At 47.7% G+C, this 21,407-nt stretch overlaps 1 protein-coding gene across 1 annotated transcript in view; it reads right to left on the bottom strand.

The window, feature by feature from the left end:
- Positions 1–3,043: 3,043 nt before the first annotated feature.
- LOC126542536 (uncharacterized) overlaps positions 3,044–21,407 on the bottom strand; it is a 39,546-nt gene continuing 21,182 nt past the window's right edge. Inside the window, exons 3-11 of the mRNA XM_072286116.1 lie at positions 19,827–19,993; positions 17,739–17,896; positions 16,932–17,009; positions 13,295–13,453; positions 9,755–9,835; positions 8,569–8,720; positions 6,859–7,158; positions 3,894–5,433; positions 3,044–3,535 (exon numbers count right to left, since the gene is read on the bottom strand). Of these exons, the coding sequence (XP_072142217.1) occupies positions 3,044–3,535; positions 3,894–5,433; positions 6,859–7,158; positions 8,569–8,720; positions 9,755–9,835; positions 13,295–13,453; positions 16,932–17,009; positions 17,739–17,896; positions 19,827–19,993 (3,127 nt within the window). The remainder of the gene's footprint in view (positions 3,536–3,893; positions 5,434–6,858; positions 7,159–8,568; positions 8,721–9,754; positions 9,836–13,294; positions 13,454–16,931; positions 17,010–17,738; positions 17,897–19,826; positions 19,994–21,407) is intronic.

Here is a 21,407-nt window from a genome sequence, read left to right on the forward strand (position 1 = left end):
TATTTCTTTTACACATTCACTAAATATTTTGCATATTCAAGAAGCCTTCGAGCGCAGCCTTCCACGTGGGATTTGCCAAAGCGGTGCATTTGTTTACCTCTACACCTTCAGATCGCTGTTAGCTTCGGTTATCGTAGAAACGGTGCATCGCTGATGCGAAATAATCTCAAGACGTAGCAAAACATACAGACTAGTCAGTATGAGCGGCTGAGTCCCTTAAACAACTGCAACTGTGATCCAGACAAATATATATAACGGGCTGTTACTACTGATTCTCACTTTTGTTTAACTATATCATACTTACAGTTTGCGCGTGCTCTAAAGTATTATTAGAGACAACTGTGCTCGGCACTTTCCCCCGATATCTGGCCGCGCGTCTGCGCGCACGTCCCTTCCAAAACGTTTCGCGACTAATTCGCTAGGGCAGGGCGCGTGCGCCGTCGCGATGTTAAAAAGGCGGATTGGGGTGGGAATAAAGGACAGGGACAGAGGATAGCAGAGAGGCGAGAGTAAAGAAGGGAACTATCTACATGTCATACTTGCTTGCTGACGCCGCAGTCTCTGAGCAAAGGTTAACATGTCCGTGTCGCGGGAAGGTCTAAAACCAATTGCCTACTGTCACACCTAAAGCTACACCGTGTTCACTTTCTAACGGGTGGTGCAGCGGGATTTCCTTTATCTTCCTGCGTGAGGAACAAGCAAGTTTAATGTGTACAGGGTAAAACATTCGCGCACTGTTAGCTTTTTTTTGTTTGCTTATTAACGAGGCCAGTGACGCGGCTATACACGGTGCCCATGTTCAATGGGCAGGAAAGAGAGCGCGAAATAGTGCTTTCCAATACCATTCCTTGCAACATGCTTTGTAAAACAACTTAGATGTGGTTCGACTCGAAACGTTGGACAACAACAGCCTAAGAACTTTGACGACTAGAAGCGTTTATCCGTGTTTAAAACAGGAGCATAGCATTAACGTTTTCAATACGATACTTCAGTTGCTTTGGCATACGCGGTTCATTTTAAATTTAGCTTTTGTCACATCCAGAAGAACCGCGAAAACTCACTGTTGCGTCTAATATGTACAAACTGATTCGCTCGTTGCTCAGATTTCTATCCCGGCGGCATTTGTACTGCACAAAATTCACTATAATTCTTTATCTAAATATCGCAAGAAAAAAATATTAAAAGAAATTCGATTTTTTAAACAAGCTAGGTGACAACAAAAGCTGGGTCTGGTGAACGCTACAGGAGCAATGAAAGCAGCCACAAAGACTTGTGCAAGTTATAACTTCAGTTTGGGCACACCGCAATGCAGCAAAGTCGCACGCGGTCAGAGATGGCCCCTGTCTGCGCGACTATAGCGCGGTTATGGTGGTGGCAACTCGCCACCAGCTCTTTACCTTTGATGCAGCGTTTTCTCACTACGAATGCATGCTACGTCGTCATTAAACACCATGTAGTCCTGCGGCTTAAAAAGCATAAATTGAAACTGAAACTCTCTGAAGTTTCCCAGCCCGCGAAGTGATCAGTGTCAGCCAATAGTCAAGGGTGCGTTTAGGCATACAGTCTTATGCGCATAGGAGTCGAGAAAGATACATGGAGGCATTCTGACTCGTTTGTGAGTTTATGGACATCTATGAGCGTTTCAACTGTCTCAAGGCGCGATTTCCCAAACCAAAGGAGAGCTGAAAGGGTTATATTGGTTAATGCGTCCTGTGCCTGTCTTTATACATTTTGCATTAGTGCTGATGCTTAGGCTAGTTGGTAAATAAAAAAAAAAGAAAGGTAATTGACGCGAAGTAAACGAAGACCAAAATTCACATAGAACATACAGCATAAACGCCAGTAGTGCTTGTGTACATTCCATCCGTTTTCAAGAAAGCGGGTAGAATGAGAGACGGGTTCCTACGTACTCATTTATTTCGCGCAATACCATATAATAAAATTAAGCGTTTTTACGAGTTCGTGCGTCTGTTCACGTGAACGAGTATGTCAATCGTTTAAAAGTGCCAGCTGCCATTAGCAAGATATTGTATGTTGCCTGAATCCGTTCTAGTCAAAGGTGAACCACCTGTGTGGCACTAACTTCATTCCCCAATATCGGAAACGAACTTCGAGAAAACCGCCGAGACAACACCCGAACTTTGTCACCGAGGTGACACCGAGGGAAGCGAGTCTACACAACGCCACAATAGGTGACGTCGGTCTAAAACACCCTCCACTCCCAGTGAAGGGTGCAGATGGGGCAGAAATGGCTACCCGTCTTGCCTGAAGCGTGCAGGCTGCGACCCGCCATGTTGGTTCATGACGCATTTCAGTTCTATTCTGATACCGGAAGTCCGTGAGCGGCCTAGCTATGAACCGCTTCTGCGGTAAAAAAAAATTAAAATTAAAATATGGGGTTTTACGTGCCAAAACCACGATATGATTATGAGGCACGCCGTAGTGGGGGACTCCGGAAATTTGGACCACCTGGTGTTCTTTAACGTGCACCTAAATCAAAGTACACGGGTGTTTTCGCATTTCGCCCCTATCGAAACGCGGCCGTCGTGGTCGGGATTCGATACCGTGCTTAGCAGCCCAACACCATATAGCCACTAAGCAACCACGGCGGGCCCCTTCTGCGGTAAAAAGGAGTGTCATGACGCAGTGGACGAACGTGGCGCCTCAGAGACAGAGAGTCAATGCGTGAGCAAACAAGATTTCAACGGCTCTATTCACATGTCGGAATTTTTTTTTTATCGTTAACTTTCGAATATCTATATACAAGTGATTCTGAACGACTTTAAAAATATGCCACGGAGGACTTTCCACAACTCTGAGACTTTCAAGGATCGACACGGTCAAATGAATCAAAGAATTGGTCAGGTGTTCCTGGGGAGTCGGCGCCATCAAAGTCCTGATCAGTGGCAACAAGCCTATTGCGGCTACCAGGAGCCTTCAACGTCGGCTCCCTATTTCCAAGGCACCACCGCTCATCCCGCGCACCCTACTGCGGACGCCAGTGAAAGAGTCCTCGCTACACAGACTAGTCCTGAACTACGTGTCAGCTATCGCGCTTCTCGCTTTCAATAAAGGCCTCCGCCCTGGACGCCGCGCTTGAGTGGCTGGTCGTGGATGTGCGCACGGTGACGCTGGAAGTAGTCGTGCTGCTCGACCGATGCGAAAACACTCGCGACAGCTGCCTCACGTGGCCGCGAGGCGGCGGCGACACGGCGCCCGGCAGTTCGAGCAGTGGCGGCGGCGGGGGCCGATCCAGTTCCTCGGTGCTGTCGCTGGGCGCCACGTTCTGCCAACGCATGAGCACCTCGCTGGGCACGCGTCTATGCACAGGGGCCGCCGCCGCTGCGCTCAACGATTCGTGGCTGCCGTTGGCAGCGAGAGGGCTGCCTTCGCGGCTCGTCGGGGACAAGCTTTCCCGCTGCAGAGTGCTGCGCCGCCGGCGGCGCTGCCGCCGTGAGTCGGTCCGCCAAGTGGGGGGCGCACGTGCTGCAGCCACCACTGGAGTGTCAGTCGGCTCGGCCGCGGGTTGAGGAGCCTGCAGAGATTGTTAATATTGTTGAGGCGCGTATACACTGCCCAGTAATGCGCGTGCTTCCTTCGCAGTTATGGCACGTCAGTGTCGGTACAAATCAAGCAGACGGCGCGTTTGTATTATTTACATCAGCTCTGTCTGAAGCGTTATACTCTTTTCCCTGTAAATAAACCTTGCATCGTAAGTAAATCTCCCCCGAGTGTAACCGCTCAGTTAGCTTGTTACACTGTTACACGTGCGATAAATTTATTACCAAAAGTATCGCAACTTAAGTGTAACAGTATTTCACGTTTTCGTCAGGGTGACATGCAGCAGCAACAAAAGCGGAGGGCATTGCTTCGAACGCAATCACTGCACGCACCTGTGTCACGGGCTGCCCGCGCTGTGGCGTCAATAAGGTTGAGCGCACGTCTAGAGAAGTGCGGGGGCTGTCCAGGGAACTGCGCCTCTTAGGACCCTTTGGCCGAGTGTCGCCCAAGAGGCTGTCCACCGATCCAGCGCGATCGGGCGGGCCCGGCAGGATGATGAGCTGCTTGGGACGGTCGCGGCTTTTCTCCTTAATCACGACTACGAACTCAGTCTTGTCATCGGCGACGGCTTCACCAGGGATTTGCTCCGATGCTTGGTCTTCCATTTGACGCACAGACCCACGCTGGTCCGGAGGCTCGGGCTCTAAGCTGGGAGGTGGCTCTGGGAGAGGCTCGGGAGCTGCTCCAGGGGGCAGCATTTCCCTGTCTGCGCTCACCTGTTGTGATCCGGCCTCTTCTGTCGGTTCGAGTGGAATGATTTCTGGTTCAGGCGCCACACGCACGCGCAGTCGCGGTTTCGTATGGGCAGTAATGGACGCTGAAGATTTCCCTGAGCATTCTGAAGATGTAGCCGCGGGCTCGCTTTTGCCCTGACCGCCCGAGCCTTCGTCCTCCTTTGCCAGATCACTGAGCCGTAGACCGCGCCGAGGTCCCGGGACGACAAGCCGTGGTAAATGAACTCGAGGCCTTCTCAACGTAAACTCTACAGGCGAAGCCGTTTCCTCCTGAGTCTCGGGACGGGACGGTGCTTTTTCAGGCACCGCAGTAGAAGTCGCAGCAGGACGTTCCGAGGGCGCTGGTTCTCGTGTCTGAGCTGTTGCTGTTAGCGTTGGGGCCGCCTCGACATCCTCCGAAACAACGGCTGGTGTTGGAGGAGGCGTCGGTTCGGGTGGCGGAGAAAGCAGCACTGTCGGAGTCGGCGCTGCTGGGACTGCTTTGTCGGTTGGTGGAGCCGGTTTTGGTGTCTCGGGTAGCTTCTGCGGTGTAGTCAGCTTTCTTAAAGTTAGCGCTGGAGGCCTGGGTGCCAGCTTGAGCGGCAAGATCTGTGAGACCTTAGGTGCCAACGAAGACTGCGGCGTTAACGACGTTCTTGTTCGAACCGGCTTCTTCGGCGCAGGTGGTGTTGCAGGTGTCAGCAGTGGTTCGTAGGCCGCGTCGGAGATGTTCAGCTCGGGAAGGCTCTTGTTTCGTCTCAGCACGTCCGTCAGTTTTGGATCGGCCTGGCTACTTTCCAACGACTTTCGCCTTGGCATGGCAGCTTTCATAGACGCGAGGCTCGACAGCAGTGCTTCTTTACGCGCTGTCTCCAAGATGGCCACCAGGTCCGACGTAGACCGACTGCGATGGTACTTTTCGAAGCGTGGCCTGCTAGACGTGTCAGCCGAAAAGGATACCTTGGTTCGATGCTTGCGGGGTCGCTTCAGCGGACTTCCGTAGTAGTCACCGCCCGCGCCGGTCCAAGCCTGCACACGCATTGCGGGCTTAGCGTGGAAGAAATCGCGCAGGAACGACTTCTGGCTTGACGCTGTACTCGGCTCACTGCCCAAGCGTCCTACACGCCGGCGCTCCTCAGGCGGATGCAACAGGTGTTTCCTGCAAGAATCAACAGCACAACCTCATTTCCTCTTTTTTTTTTTTTTCTTGTGCTGACTGCGCGTTGAAATTCAGTAGTTTTATCAAGATGTTCCCTAAACGTTACTTTTCGCGTGATTATCGCAATCCGCTATGGAGCAATCTATGACAGCCATAATTCGTGCTAATACTGTGGTCGCCACCATGCATATTTCTGTGATGTCATATATCACTCCCTACCCACTCACGTTACTAGGGCGTTGCTGCAGAGCACGAGGTCGCGTGTTCAATTCCTGGCCGCCGCGGCTGCGTTTTAATGGGGGCGAAATGCAAGAACGCTCGTGTACCTAACTTTAAATATACGTTCTTAGAATTAGATTCACCTAAGCCAGTGAAAGTTAATCCGGAGCCATCCCGTTCAACGTCTTCCATAACCCATAGTGCCGCTTCAGGACGATAAACCCCGCATTTTAACATTAATGTCACTCAGACCGCAGAAAGTTTACCGTGGTGCATTTTTGGTGCCAAAGCTGTTGCAAGTGGTTCGCAAATCTTGTAGCATCCCGCGCTGTCTTTCCCCGCCCTCAAGCAACTATACTCGCGGGCAACTTTCTGTGGCAATGAAGGGAAAGCTACGGGCGCGTGGCTGCTGCACATGTGTTACTGCGCCAAGCAGTCCGCCAGAGTTTGACAGTGCTTTTGGTTGCTGGGAACAGACGAGCTCAATTGACACAGCTTCCCCATGCGACGGTTTCGCGTTTCCCCAGACGCGGAAGGGAAAAGCCGCAAAATAAGTATACTTTTGCACTCAGTGGTATGTTCTGTCTTACTTAACTGTTGCTAATAAGGTGTCTATGTTTTCTATTCCCCAGCCTAAACTAACGAGGATTAAGACGCGGGACTCTTTTCAGAAACGCTCTCACTTGTGTGCGCTTTGCCTCCGTAGCTTTCCCTTCGTAGCCAAGGAAAGTTGACCGCGAGTATAGGTAGCGAGCCTGTCTTGCAGTTCGCGACAAAGCTCGTGACAGGTCAAAGGCGCACCTGCATTTTCTCCTCAAAGGGAACTAGTACCGATTCGCCAGACGACGGTCGTCGCTTATAGTAGCCCTCTTGTAGCGTGTGTGTGTTTGTATTCATTTGCAATAAGTTATTGCAGTGGCGGGAGACGATTCGGCGGAATTCTTGACTTGTCACTGAGAGTAAGAATGCGCGAGTTTTGTCTTAATTTGTGCGCTGAGACACACGAGCAGACACACATACAGAAACAAGGACAGACAAGACCGTGTGTGTATCTGCTGCGTATGTGCCTGCGTGCCTGCTCTTGCATGTGTATCTGTTTCGAATGGGTATCTGTTTGTTTGGTATGTATGTCCGCTCGCGCCTGTCGTCCGTGTAAGAAATGCTTCACCGACCAGCCCAACATAACATTGCTCCTACGATACGCACTGTTTCACGTCCTGCTGCCCGGATTCCGTGGAGTCTCCGTCGGAGCCCTTGAAGTACACGTGCAGCGTGGATTCCGGCGGCGGGTGCTGCAGCACGCCGGCCTCGGCGTCGCGCTGCTGCTGGTGCAGCGAGCCGCTGCTGCTCGAGCGGCGGTTCAGCAGCGTCCACAGCGACGACGAGCTGCGCTTGCTGAGCGGGCCGCCCGGGTCCTCCTCGTCAGCGCCCTCGTTGCTGGGCGAGTCCTCGTCGTCTTCCTCGGATACCTCCGGCACCACCATCTCGCGCTGCTCGTGGGGAACGCTGCACGGCGAGCAGCGTTACGTGAGAAAGGCACTAAAGGAGGCGCAAACGAGGACCGTTCTACAGTGACCGTTCGTGGAACCGGAAACTCTCTCAATACCCTTTGCTGCTTCCCCAGTGCAGGGTAACCTACCGGGCTCAGCCTGGTTAACCTCCCTGCTTTCCCTTATGACTCATCTCTCTCTCTCTCTCTCTCTCTCTCTCTCTCTCTCTCTCTCTCTCTCTCTCTCTCTCTCTCTCTCTCTCTCTCTCTCTCTCTCTCTCTCTCTCTCTCTCTCTCTCTTTCTGAAGCTGGTGGCCGCAAGTCATTCGTAGTGGAAAAAATATAATTACCGAAGGCCCTCTAATAAACACACGCAGCTCTGTGTGATTCAGCTGTACGACAACAGTGACATTGCAAATTCGTTGTCGGTTAGCCAACGAGTACAGTCGTTTGGGACATTAAGCTTCGGTTTGGCCTCCCTCAGCAGCTTGTTCCTGATAAACTGGGCCCCACTGCACGGCCTCAACTGACGATGAATGTCAACCGCAGGCGCTGGAGCGGGGAAGTGACTGTACGTTCCAAGGCTTTCGGTCGTTAATCTTGAGACCCACCCCGTCCCTAAGCCTCCGAAGACAATCTTTTTTCAGTTTATAGTTCTCCGCTTGTATAATGCGCTAACCTACGCACCTCTGCACTAATCCCTTAAACCTCTCTTGGTAACTAATTATAACCGACAAGGGTAGAGGCTTGGGTGTGTTGGTAATTCATTGTATCGTTTAACGCAAGCACAGCGCAAAAGACAGGAACAAGTCGTGTGCGTCTTTCTGTTTTGCCCCCGTCTTTTCCGGTGGGCTTGTTACATATAATTATAATTTCTCTGTACATACGTAAACGTCTCTCATTCATCAATATTCAATGGCAACCTCATTTCGTGAGTCTAGCGCCACCTTACTTGCTAAGCACAAGGTGAGAAACTGCTCCTTCAACTGAACGCGACAGATTAGAAGTGAAGCTTTGTGGGCAAGATGGGCGACGAGTACCGAATTCAACAGGTGTTCTGTATTATCTAACGATCCCGCCAATTCTACTCTAACCCTCGGTTTCAGGTCGTCAGCTCTCGCCCTGCATTTCCCTGGAACAACCATACGTTTGTGCAAGCGAAGAGATTTCTGCATCGCTGCTGCTTATTGCTTCGCTGATTTTGTTATTATTCTTTCTTTTAATATTTACATTTCATTCACACAAACGATTTTCCGATGCTAGTCTAACTTAGCCTATAGTTGTATGTACGTTTCACTTTATTGTCAATTAATTCAGGCTCTTACGACTTTCTTATACGCATTCCGAGTACTCCGCCCTTTTATACCTATCTCTCTCGCCCACCGATGCATATTTGAGGATTACAGCACCATGGCGTGTGCGCTTACTGCATGTAGGCGACGGATCCGCGGTAGGTCTTCTTCTTGTAGCTGACCGAGGCGGCAGTGTAGGGCAGCTGGTAGTCGGTCATGTGGAAGTACGAGTCCTTGACTAGTGGAAGTGCCGGCCCGTCTAGTGTGTCCACGCCTAGGTACGACACCTGCAAGTGGTAAATACGATAGACTAACACGTTAGCAAGAGCATCTATACGTAAGCTAGAGGCGTGTGTGAATAATCGAAGTATCAACTACGATTACAATAATATTGTGTCCATCTTAATCAATCGATTAGAAAAGTTGACATTCGACTTAATTGAATATTAGATTACTGCTGTTATTCAAGCCTACTTGCGCATGGGAAAGGTCGACGCACGTAGTCCATTGTGCCTCAAGTGCCCGTCGTAAGCCAACCAGGAACTTGAATAGCCTCTCCTTCCTGCTCATTCGAACGACCTTTCAAATACTGTTGCCGTGTATAGTGGGGAGCAAGCAGTATTTTTTACAGCGAAAGCTGTAGATTACTAACATTCCGTAGCTTTGTGGGCGTCCGGCAACAGAAACGGACTCAGCGTTTTCTAACAAACCTATATACAAAGAGTTTTATTGTTTGCTTTGTGTGTGATCAGGTACAGGTGCAGTGCGGCGGCGCAGGTGTCAAAATACGAAACAGATTAGAACGCTCGCCGTAAAAAATAGAGTGACGTGAAGGTTATCGCAGTATATAATCAGGAGAGGTATCGGCGCTAAAGACAGCTCCGTTATCGATAGGGCGGACATGTATAGTTCGTACAACCGAACAACAACATGCGTACGAGGAGCACCGGAGGGAATAGCAACGAGAATGTAAACGGCGCCGGCGCGAAACGACCACCGACGAAGAACATTTCCGCGATGCTGAATTCCACTCTGTGAAAATGGAATGGCAGCGAAAGCACTTTACTTTTCGTTTGAGAGCTTTGACTATCGTCAGCTTTCGCTGCCATTCCATCTTTACGGAGTGGAATGGTAGTCATTTTTTTTACTAACTTTCCTCTCCGCATTTCTGTTTCGACTTTCAGACGTAAAAGAAAATTGTGTATTCGATTAACTATTTGAGACGCGTATTTTTCTAATATTCGAATATTTTAATAGCGATTTTGCGTTCGAAATTTGTACACAGCTGAAGTCACTACTGTGACATAGTGTGCAAGCTTACCTTGAAATGTCTGTCGATTATCCAGTTAAGCTCGAAGTCTTCGTCATCGTCTCCAAATGGATTGATGAGCTGCTCGGCAACCTGCACGCATATTGAAAATAAAATCTAACATGTATTTTTCATTTTCACTAAAAAAATGTTTTTCGAAAACTAGAAATGTTTTGACAAAAACACGAGCAATGTCTCTAGAATTATGACCTCATGCTTGTCTGCACTTGTCCATAGACTATCAGCAATCAAATAAACATAGTTTATCTCGTACTCTGAAGGTACAGAACAAAGGGGCGGTGAGAAAAAAAAAAGAAGCTGCTGATTAGGCAGTTTGACAATACTCTAAGACCCTGCATCCTCCTGATAGCGAAAGCATAAGTAAATTCGGCACTTGTATTGACAGAAGAAAAGTACAACATTTTCTAAACCCACACACACAGCATTATGCAGAAGTTCGTGTTAGGTATATGTTCGATGTGATAAAAACTACAATTTTCTTATCCATTTTCCTGTGAGACACACGACATCGGCTTTCCTTCTCTCTTTCTTTTTTTGTTTATAATAGGAATTTAGTAATTTTGGAATCGTGTTCAGCATTTATTCTCCGTAACCAGATCTTACTACTGTGCGTTTCCAATATTCTGGATGGCTCGTGTCGTAGGTACGTCTATTTGATGTTTGCGAAGCAAGCTTTCTTTTAAAAAAGAAAGCAGACATTACGATCTCTCTCGCTGCTCAGGATTGGAGAAAGGCGGTATTCATTAAAAAGAAATTAATACACACTACAAGGAATTTTTTTTTCGTTCTACGCTAAAGCTGAGGCGCGGGAAGGCAAGTGAAATATAGCTCGAATTATTTGGTTTTGAATGCGAGTTACTCTCTCAATGTGCGTTTTGGTCATTGGCCCCCCGACACAAAAGCAACAGCGGACGCATGATAAAAACAAGGAACTGTAGGTAGCAATCTTGCGGTAATTGGCACCCGGTATCTGTGACAATGCAATAAGCCTACAGTACTCGCCAACTTAGTTACAGCGTAGTCCGTGCGTGCTTCTTTGCCGAGCACGTCGTTCCTTGCGCTGAAAAAGCTGTTTTAAGGTGACTTACAACTGGTCTGTGTGTAAATCCCAGCGCATACAATAAGAAAAGGTAACTCCCAACGTCTCAAACTCTGACTATGTCAATACGGCAATTATTTGACATAAGTGAGTGGCACTCTTCAATGTATCTTCCTTTTGATCTAAAAATTATAGGTTTTGTATTATACGATTTACAACTAATTCGTTACTACAGGACTCCCCCGTGCACCTAGCTTACCCAAAACTTCATTTCCTCACAAACTATTTACTGCCGTCATCATCAACAAGGAACAGAGTAGTAACGTGTGCACAAATTACGTGTTTACAAGCGGATCAATATAGATGTGGCCCGAGAACGACATCCTGTGGAAGGCTGAAAGTTATTTATTGAACTTATGAGTGATAACTGTTAATTGATACATACTGTTTGCGACCACTAAGGTAGGCTTCTATAAAACCATAGGCTTTACGCCGTTTTCCATAATTCGCAGGTTTCTTTCTTTTTTTTTTCAGACGGTCGACGTTGCAGTTTGGCGAATCAAAGGTCTTGAAATGTATGCAGCTATTCCGAGTATTAATTTATTATTACAACTCGTCTGAAAGTTTACGGACAATGACAGACGAAACCACATGCACTTTCTGGCGACATTTTTTCTAGAGGCCTGCATACTTCATATAGTGAAATATACGGGTCTATATATATGAAAGCAAAACAGTTTAGGAGTTTATGGGAATTCTATGGAGTGTATAAATTTGTTTTTAAAGGTGTTCGCCGACATCAAAGGAAATTTTTGACGGTACAAGGTGGTCACAGCGTAAATGTCAATTCGGCTATTTTCAACAAAACGAGAACTCAAGGACATGATGATTCACCAACAACGAGCTAGTATGGAACGTGCAAAATATCCCCAAACAGCTTTGCATTTGTGCTTTCATTGGCGCAACCAGTTTTCGTAAAGACTTAAGCAAACATGCGTTTAAAATCACGAACCTCCCCAACAACACATTCGAAACAGGCTCTAGATATTCTTGATTTTTAAGTTGCTCTCGCGAGCAGTGTTTTCCTGTCTTGTTTACCTTCACCTCTTCCAACCCACACAATATCCCGCATACTCTCCCTACTGCAGTGTTTGCTCCACAGTATATCACTGCACCTGGGAATGCCCACACCCTCCTGGCTACTCTGCTATTCCACCTTCACCTTCTTCCTGGAAGACTGCGCTGCTTAGACCCGCTAGAGCAGCGACAGCTGATCCAACGTACACGTCGGGTGGCGCGAGCCAATGGGGCCCTGAACTTAAACATGAACTAACGGCTCCACCCTACGAGTAAGTCACTCCACCTAATTAGAAACAAATGCTCTCACTCTCTTTCTCTCTCTCTCTCTCTCTCTTCGACTGGTCGAAAGAGGGCGGGCCCCCCTTGCGTTCGACTGGTTCTTTTCGATCGTTCTCAAACCGCGTCGAGCGCTCTCAGGCGCTCCTAGTCCTATCGCAGGAGCAATCGTCGAGCTTAGCGTCACGGTGGATAGATGGGTAGGTATGCCGTCTGCCGGCCGTGAAGCCAGCACTTCTCCGCTTAATGACGACAAGCGTGGCGCTGCGGTCAGAGGCCTGTCACAAGTGGCGCGTGTCACGTGCTGCTGCGTAACAGGCGCGCCGGCGCGCAATAATTAACAGACTCAGTAGCAGATAACGCGGGCTTCGCGACAGGCCTCTGGCCGCATCGCCACTCCTGCTGTCGTGGTGAACTAGAAGCGGTGAACTACGCCGGTCGGCACTTCTAACCACCGTATTAGCGTTTCCCGCCACGTCATCACAGCACAGCATCGCCGCTGTTGTCGACGGTCCACCGTAACCTAGACAACCTAGGCCACTGCGTGGTGGTGCCTGAGCCAACGCTCGTCCCGTCGGCGCGTCTGCCGTTTTTTCCCGGCAGCGCCGGGAGCTTTGACTGAGCAATATCGGACGCTCGCTGTAGTCACGTGGTCTCGTGTCTGCCATTTCCTCCTCCGAAAGCGAGTCGCACGTTCGGCTTGCGTGGTAGTAGTTTCATGAAACAAATTGCTAAATGTAAAATATTACCGTTAAGCTTTCTTGCGCTTAGAATTTGCTGCCATCAGTATTGTATACGTAATCCGACTACATGTGCAATCCGTGCTTATGAAATGGTCCGAATGAGGCATGAAAAGCGAATGCACGAGAAAAAAAAGAAAGAGCGGCAGTAGTGACAAATAAACAAATGTCCCAACTTGTGCAGCTTTGCAGCTGGACCTGAGCCAGATCCTTCCGGCAGATGACAGGGGTACAAACAATGTGACCGTGTAAGTGGAAGTTTCTATTTCATGACTTAGTGGGAAAAGACAGAAGATACTTGATTCAGGGCCTAAAGACTAAATGTATTCATAAAGAACATTGTTTCTTATGACGGCAAGGACGCTGAAAATCCCAAGACCGACTGGCACGACGCACCTTGAGCAGCCCCATGTAGAGGAAGTACTGGATGACGGTGAAGACGGGCACGTAGAAGTCGAAATGGTGGCGATTGTCGATGATCGGGTCCGGGCTGTGGATGTACTGCCGGCCGAACAGCGCCGCACCGAAGAACGAGTACGTCGCCAGCGTCACCACCTGCATCGCCAAGCTGCATCACGGCACACGCGCGCGTGCATGACGGCACGCTCTTTCGGCGAAGAAAAGCGCGAAGGCTGACGCGTGTAAAAGTGGCCCGCATGACTCTGGAAGAAAAGGGAATGCTGGTGATCCCTCTCGCGAGAGTAACGACTTGTGGGATATATGCACTCTAAAACTGGTTTACACCCTTTGGAGCTTATCTTGTTCCCAAACATCAGTTCCCATGTAGAACTCTTGCTTGGGCTAGTTGGTTCATGCTTGAAGTAGGTAAAGGCAAGGCGCAGAAGACCAGGACTTAGGAAGAAGAACACAAACGACAAGACGGGCGCCACTCACAACTAAGTTTATTTTCGCAACAAGCCTGCCTTATGTAGGTCATTCGCGCCGAGTCACGCACAAAACTTTAGAAGGAAAAAAAAAACACAGCAATCTATCGACCATTCAGGAATATCTTCCTATCTGTTGTAGGAACTGATATCAGTAATAATCTTTGTGATCCTCATGTAGTGCCCATTTACAGATATGTTGATGATTTCTTGGTCATTTTGAAGGACGTCCCTGAGCACGAATTAGTTTCTACCGTTGAGAGAACCATGACTATCTTCTCGAACCACAGTCAGGGTCTCAGGTTTACCAAGGAAGTTCCGAGCTGCGGTCAACTCCAGTTCTTGGATATCAGGCTAGTGTTTCCAAAGGAAGGCCTTTGTTGGATGTACAATCCGCGTTCTTTGAAAGGCCTGCTTCCGTTTGAGAGCGCCCATTCCAAGATTGTAAAGCGTGCAATTGCTACAAATTCTCTGCAAGCGGCTTTAACTAAGTCTTGCATCCATTTGGTGTCAAGTAGCTTTAGCGCTCAAGTGCGACGACTACAACAGGCAGGCTTCCCGCCATGTCTGATTTCAGCTGTCTGCGAAACGATGCTCCAAAAACTAAAGCACCCGCCTCTTATCAGGGAGCCAGTTTCACGCAGTTCTGTTGCGGTAATTCCGTACATTCATAAGGTATCGCACAACATTAAGAAAGTGGCAAGTAGGCATAACGTTCAGGTTGTTTTCTCGGCGCCTTGCAAGCTGTCTAAGCTTTGTGCCATGAACGGAGAGAAACGCCCGGCTTGTTTAATCCAGCATCAGAAGAAGTTCACTGAATGCAGGACACGTGTAGTCTACCGAATACCCCTAAGCTGTGGGCGCAGCTATATCGGACAAACAGGTCGATGTTTCAATGAGCGGGCAATGGAACATTGTCGTAATCTGCGCAACAAGGAAGGGAGTTTCCTTGCAGAGCATTGCAGAGACTGCTCTAATTGCCGGCCTCAGTTTGACAAAACCAAATTTTTGAAGTATGGAAAAGACAGGTATGAGCGGGAAATTGTGGAAGCCTTTTTCATCAAAAAAGAGGGGAACGCATGCGTCAGCAGGCCGTCCATTATGCTTAGTGACAAGGAGACGACTTTTTTAGAAGGTTTCATTTAGGCCTCTTGTTAGAGTGATTTCATTTGTTTTACCGTCTGTCATCCTTTTATTTAACTAGTTTTTATTTTGCTGACGATTTTCTAATGGCTCTTAGGCTTTTGTTGTTTTTTTGACGCAGACGCTGTTCTTAGACCTTTATCGTTCATCATCACTTCTGTCCATTTCATTGTTTGTCGCGTGGTTCTTTTTTCGCGCGGTTACATGTTCTATCAATTTTTAGGTGAGTGACTATTAGAGATTTTAGTTTTGACGCAGACACTGTTCTTAGACGCATTTTTCATGTTATTTCCGTGTTATTCGTTGGTCATTATTCCCATCGTCGTGCGGGTTTTATCACTGACTGGGTCTTAGGCGTTTGAAGTGTGTTATGTTGTGGTTAGATTGGTTGGTAGTGAAGTGTAGACGGTACTTCTTATGTCTGGTTTTTTGTCCCCGTTGGCGTTGAAAAAGGCTGTACTAGATCAGTTGGCTCCTGTGCTGATCCACGTGTGGTTCTTGTTTGCTCTGTCGATAGCTGCGCAGATAACATTCCTGAATGGTCGATAGATTGCTGTGTGTTTTTTTTTTTTCCTTCTAAAGTTTTGTGCGTGACTCGGCGTGAATGACCTACATAAGGCAGGCTTGTTGCGAAAATAAACTTAGTTGTGAGTGGCGCCCGTCTTGTCGTTTGTGTTCTTCTTCCTAAGTCCTGGTCTTCTGCGCCTTGCCTTTACCTACTTCAATCAGTTCCCATCTACCTTGCGTACACTTCTTTTCTCTAACACTACGCACTAGCTGCTCTTCTGTAAGTTATGTTGTGTCACGCTCACGGGTGTCTGCCGTTTATGACCTGAAAGTACCGGGAGCGCAGCGTTAAATAAAGGAAATTCACGCAACGCAGATGACCATCATTGTTCGTGGGGTCATTCCACGCCAACTGTCCCAACCGTGGCGCCCGAGCGACATTCATTTCTTTAAAAAAGAAAGAAAAAAAGAATCTACAAAGGAATTCCACGTATATAAGCATTACTTGCACATATTTTCACAATGCATCTTGAGCTGAAAAAAAAATTGTTTATCCCATGAGGACCATTTGAATTTCACGAAACGGTGGAAAACCAGGTGCGAAACCAGAATTTGTCAAGAAACGAGCGTTATGCGCGTTGTTTCAAATTTTGCGTTTTTGAGTTGTCTAAACATTGTTATTTCATTATAAAGCAGTTTCACAAAATGCTTTTATATTTTTCAATCCTTAGCACCGAGGTAAATATGCGCAAATTACAGCATTTTTGAGAAACTTTTCACAAAAGACGGTCACGGAAGGAGACCTAGAATTATTTTTATAGGACTGTCCCTAAAACTCGATGGGACATCTTCTAAATCTATCTTCTAAAATCCAAAATCAAAAAGGAGGCTGACAGATGGAGTAGCACACGTGGTATAAAGGTTATAAACAGGAATAAGGTGTCTCAGAAAGGCTGGCCAACGTTTCCATAGGAGGACCTATCTTCGTCAAGGCGGCCTCCTCATCCTCGGCATGCTAGCTTCAACGGGTTAGTAGAGTGACGCACAACTCGCGAAAGCAACTTCTTGAGTAGCTAACCTGCTACTCAAGAAGTTGCTTTCGCGAGTTGTGCCAGCTTTTTCTTTAATTTAACGATGTCATGCAAAGTGTGACAAATCACTTGCGTCACAACTCCTATCAGCTGTGCGGTATCAGCTGTTCGATAATGAAACCTACACATGGTGGTGGCCAGACGATTTAAGGTAGTTCTTGCGAGCGAAACCTCTTTTTGATCTAGCTGCGTTATTCACTCACCTGGTCTGCTATTTTTTTTTTTATCTTGCACCTCGTATATCTGTACTGGAAACCTAATGCAATATGAAATGCGCTGGCACACGTCGTCTTCTTTAAATTTTATTAGTCATTATTCCCTATAAATGTACAAATCAGTTGAATTCCGTGTCATGCCGCTAGTTCTAGTATTAGGCTGTAAAGCGCAATGGAAAAGCAGCAGCCGAACCTGGGTGTAGACGAGGGGAATGCTTATCCAGTCGTAACTCCACAGAAGGCCGCACTTTGACCGGAAGTCGTTGAATTCCTGCGAGCAGAAGTCATGGAGGCCAGATTTCCTGGTGACACGCTAACGCAAGTGCGTTCACAATAATGCGTATCACCCATAAAAAGACAGAAATCATGCTTCACCACATAAAGTATCTTACTGTGGAGAGGCCAGCTTCAAGTGCAACTTCCTAATGCGTGCATACACTGTGATAACCTAACCGAGGCTCGCATACACATATGCCTCTAAAACGATGCTGTTTTGCGATAATCGCAAGTGAGGGATTAGAAATAGCGTGTCTTCAGTTACTTCATCCGTGCCCTTCGGGGACTGTGCTCTAATTTACTGCGAAGTGATCCAGGAATTAAGGCAATATGCGGGTCTTAGTACTACGTATGACGCATTGACACCAGTTTGCAGAGTTTCAAAATCGAAAACCTAAATTATGAATGGCTTGCTAATCCTATTTCCAGTAGCAGAGTTGTTGCCACTATAGTTTTTAAACCCTGTAAAATCTGGTTCGCGTCCTCGAAGTGTTGCTAGATATTTTTTTCAACGTCGCGCTCTGCTTATAACGTGCCTTCCAGTTACCTTCAGTTTCTGTTGGTTTTAACTATTTGCCAGTCTTTCTAGTCACAAAATAGCCGTTCCTCATGTTTTGAAGATCACTGCGCTCTGCGCTTTGTTTCTTGCTCTATCGGCTCATAGCACACGTTCGCAATGCTTTCCAACGCGTTAAACTGCCAAATGTACTGTGAAGTGAAATACCTCCATTATGAGCTTGACTCCCTGGGCATCCGTGATGCGACATTCGTTTCGTGCCTCCCTGAGCAGGTTGATGAACCATGTGCAAGGCACCCAGAAGGTGTTGAACTCGGTCGACGGAATCGACTGCCAGAGCTCCATCTCCAGTTTGGTCATGAATCCTACGCAGTCACGTGGCTGCTGTACAAGTGCATTCGTACGCACATTATCCGACAGCCTGCTCCCAAAGCATTGTTTCGGAGGAGACTGCCGGATGACCGCAAACAGAGGAAACAAAAGCAGAGCGGCGCTAAAACGGAAAGTCACCTACCATCACAGGTCCATGGTTAGCTCAGTAGCGGGCAGCGCGAACAGTAGCAGTCGACACATGCAAAGTGATTCTCTGTGAGGCCAATTATTATCATGCCTCATCTAAGTAAAATTATTAAAAAGCCCGCTGATCTCAATACGTTACTGTTTAATACAGCACAAACGAAACACGGGCCTTAAAAGCGCTGTACTCAGTGTTCGTGTTATCTGTTCCTTCCCAAGCCTGTGTGCTCCGTGCACTGCGCAAAAACAGCACGGAATATCAACATCTTCTTCGTGATGTCATCTCAGTACTGTTAATGAGCTTGTTAATCAGGAAGCTGGATAACTTAAAGCGCAGCACATTTCGGCAGTCGCGGCTTTTTGCTCCCGTTTGTCGCTTGAGCCGCCCATTTTTAGTCGCTACTTAAAGGGACACTAAAGAGAAAAATGATTTCTTCTGCATCAGTAAATTATCTTTCTACGACGCCGAAAACACCACTCTTATCACGATAAGATGCTTGGTAAGCCAGAAAAAGCGCAAGAATGAAAGACGGCTGGCGACGCCTCCTTGAAGTTTCCGTACCTGCTCGCTGTGACGTCATGGAATTTTATGGCATCTTCTAGGGCCTACTTAAGTATATAGCGGTACAGATTGACTACATTGTGTTCTAAAGGAACCAAATATTAAACATGGCAAGTTTCGGGAACCTTTACTCAGCCAACGCGGCCCAAATGCGAAAACATACTTTGGAATCTCTGACGTCACACTAACGTACCGGCGTCGTGGTTTCGGCGCGAAATTCAAATACTGATACTTCGACCGTCATTCTCTCATCTAATAATCAAACTATTATTTTGAAACGACTGCCTGCACAGTTCTCAAACAATGCTTTATTAGTCAAAACTAATTTATTGTTTCGCTTTATTGTCCCTTTAAGGCGCAAGCTATGCAGGTCACGCCTTCATATCTGCATGCACCTATTTGTTGACTCAATAAAACATCGAATACTTGCATACGGACGTTGAGGATTCGCGCAGAAATACACAGAGTACACCAGTTTTCATACTTCGTCAGAGTGCACCAGGCGCAGGGATGTGAATTTCTGCACCCAGTACGCTTTCGAAGAGACTTAATAAGTTTGTTCGTTAATCTTAGCTTAATAACTATACTAACAGAGAATATAATACAAAAATTCCCCGAATTGCATAAGGTGTCCGAGAACAACACAGCATCAGTTTTATACTGCTATGTGACGTCGAAATATTTGAAATTATTGGCTAAAATAAATTATGGGGTTTTACGTGCCAAAACCACTTTCTGATTATGAGGCACGCCGTAGTGGGGGACTCCGGAAATTTGGACCACCTGGGGTTCTTTAACGTGCACCTAAATCTAAGTACACAGGTGTTTTCGCATTTCGCCCCCATCGAAATGCGGCCGCCGTGGCCGGGATTCGATCCCGCGACCTCGTGCTCAATAGCCCAACACCACAGCCACTGAGCAACCACGGCGGGTAATTATTGGCTAACATTTGCCGGAACATCCTGTATAAGCCAACGGTCGCTTATGCGGAGGAAAATGGGGGGGGGGGGGGGGGGGGGTTCACATGGTAAATGTGCTACAAACCAGCTCGAAAACGTATGCCCCCCGCATCAATGCAGCCGGCAAAAATATATATGTAGAACAGGTGGCAACGTATCGTGCGCTAAAATACAGAGTGCACGTGACCTATGCGTCAGGGCCAAGGCACCACTCGGGCCGCGACAGTGGAGCTGGCTGCGCGAAGTCGCCGAACTGACCGGCTTCGATGAGGTGATCCTTTGTGGGGAAGCGGCGTTTGACGGCCTTGCTGATAGACCGCAGCACCAGGATGAGGCTCAGGTTGAGGTAGCGCATCAGCGTGCGCCTCAGCATGCGGCTGCTCTCGTCCTGGCCCGGCACGTACATCATCACCACGTTCATCACCCTGCGCAGCACGCCGGCCACTGAATTAGCAGGAATCCCCGTATCAGCTGGTTGGCTTGCGTTCATGCGTGCAGTCGACTACTTTGTTACTAGGCAGACTGGAAGGAAGTACCCTGATAAGCCTTACCTTCTTGAGACAGTGAGGAAAACTAACTACTAGTTTAGCCAACTGATCACGTTGTCCGTTGTGGACTGTATCTTTTGTAAAAATTCACCTGTTACTGAACAGCAGCTATTATGAACCCACTGAAATGCAGCTAATCACCGGCTACTATGCATCAGTTCAACGGAGGAAACGCGAGCACGGAACGTATCGCCGGTAAAGGAAATGTAAACGGGAGAATTAAGATTGGCGATCGTCGCAAGTATATGTGATGGTGAAAGGTTAGGTTAGCTCTAGCTAACCTAGCTCTAACTTGCTGCGTAGACAAACCGTTTTTCTCAAATGAAAGCCAGTCACGCTGCATCGTGACAGAGACATTCCGTTCGCGTTTCATTTGTCCCAGCACAACGCAGGAGAGAACCTTCTGAGCGAAGTCCAGCTTCCAGGCAGTTGTCGCAAAAATAGCTCTAAAGAAAAACTTATTCAGCTTCATAGTGTGGTCATTTCCTGCTCCACACACCGGCGCCCGTCATGGCAGAGGAGTTGCATTTCATTACCTTTTATATAGATACGCGTACCAATCTCTAAATATCCACAACTTCCATTCTCGTGTTGTGCAGGTGTCCCTTCTTGATGTTCTTTATCACTGCATACAACCAGCAGTTGAGCCTCGCACATCTTACACTACGCCGGGGTAACGGAACAAAATTAGAGAACAATAATTGCACGCAATGCCAGCGTACCTACACCTGTCCTTTTTATGTTACCTGTAAGAACTGCAATAGAGAGAATCTAAAGGAACCTTACTCAGCGCCGCAACAACATAAATACTATGCATGGCAATATTGACAGTCATATTGATTTAAATGGAAAAGTCATGTGAGGCAAGTTGTGACCTTCGACTGTGCATTTACGATACACTCATGTTGTCAACGAGGCTTTACATTATCGTCAAGGCCCCTAAGCACATTAGTTCAACCAAAGACTTGGAAATCAAAATAAAGGGTGAGATCACGTCAGTGTTATTCGTCAAGCGCGCAGAATTAGGGTGGATACCATGGTGACGGAGAAAGCGAAGATAATGGCCTGGCTACAAAGGCAAAGGCTGCTCATTTCTCCAGCGACACCACACCGAGAGAGCGAACAAGTGCCCATTTTACCATTGTGCGCCCTCATTGTGCTCCGCCTCGGTTCAATAAGGGAGGCTCGCAGTTGAACAAGGGAATGGAAATGTCCGTTACTCGTGCCGCGTTATTGTTGGCATAATCAGCAGCGAGGGTGGTCATCTGCAAAGCGCGAAACTTTGTACGAA

This window comes from Dermacentor andersoni, chromosome 2, assembly GCF_023375885.2.
Source record: "Dermacentor andersoni chromosome 2, qqDerAnde1_hic_scaffold, whole genome shotgun sequence".
NCBI lineage: Eukaryota > Metazoa > Arthropoda > Arachnida > Ixodida > Ixodidae > Dermacentor > Dermacentor andersoni.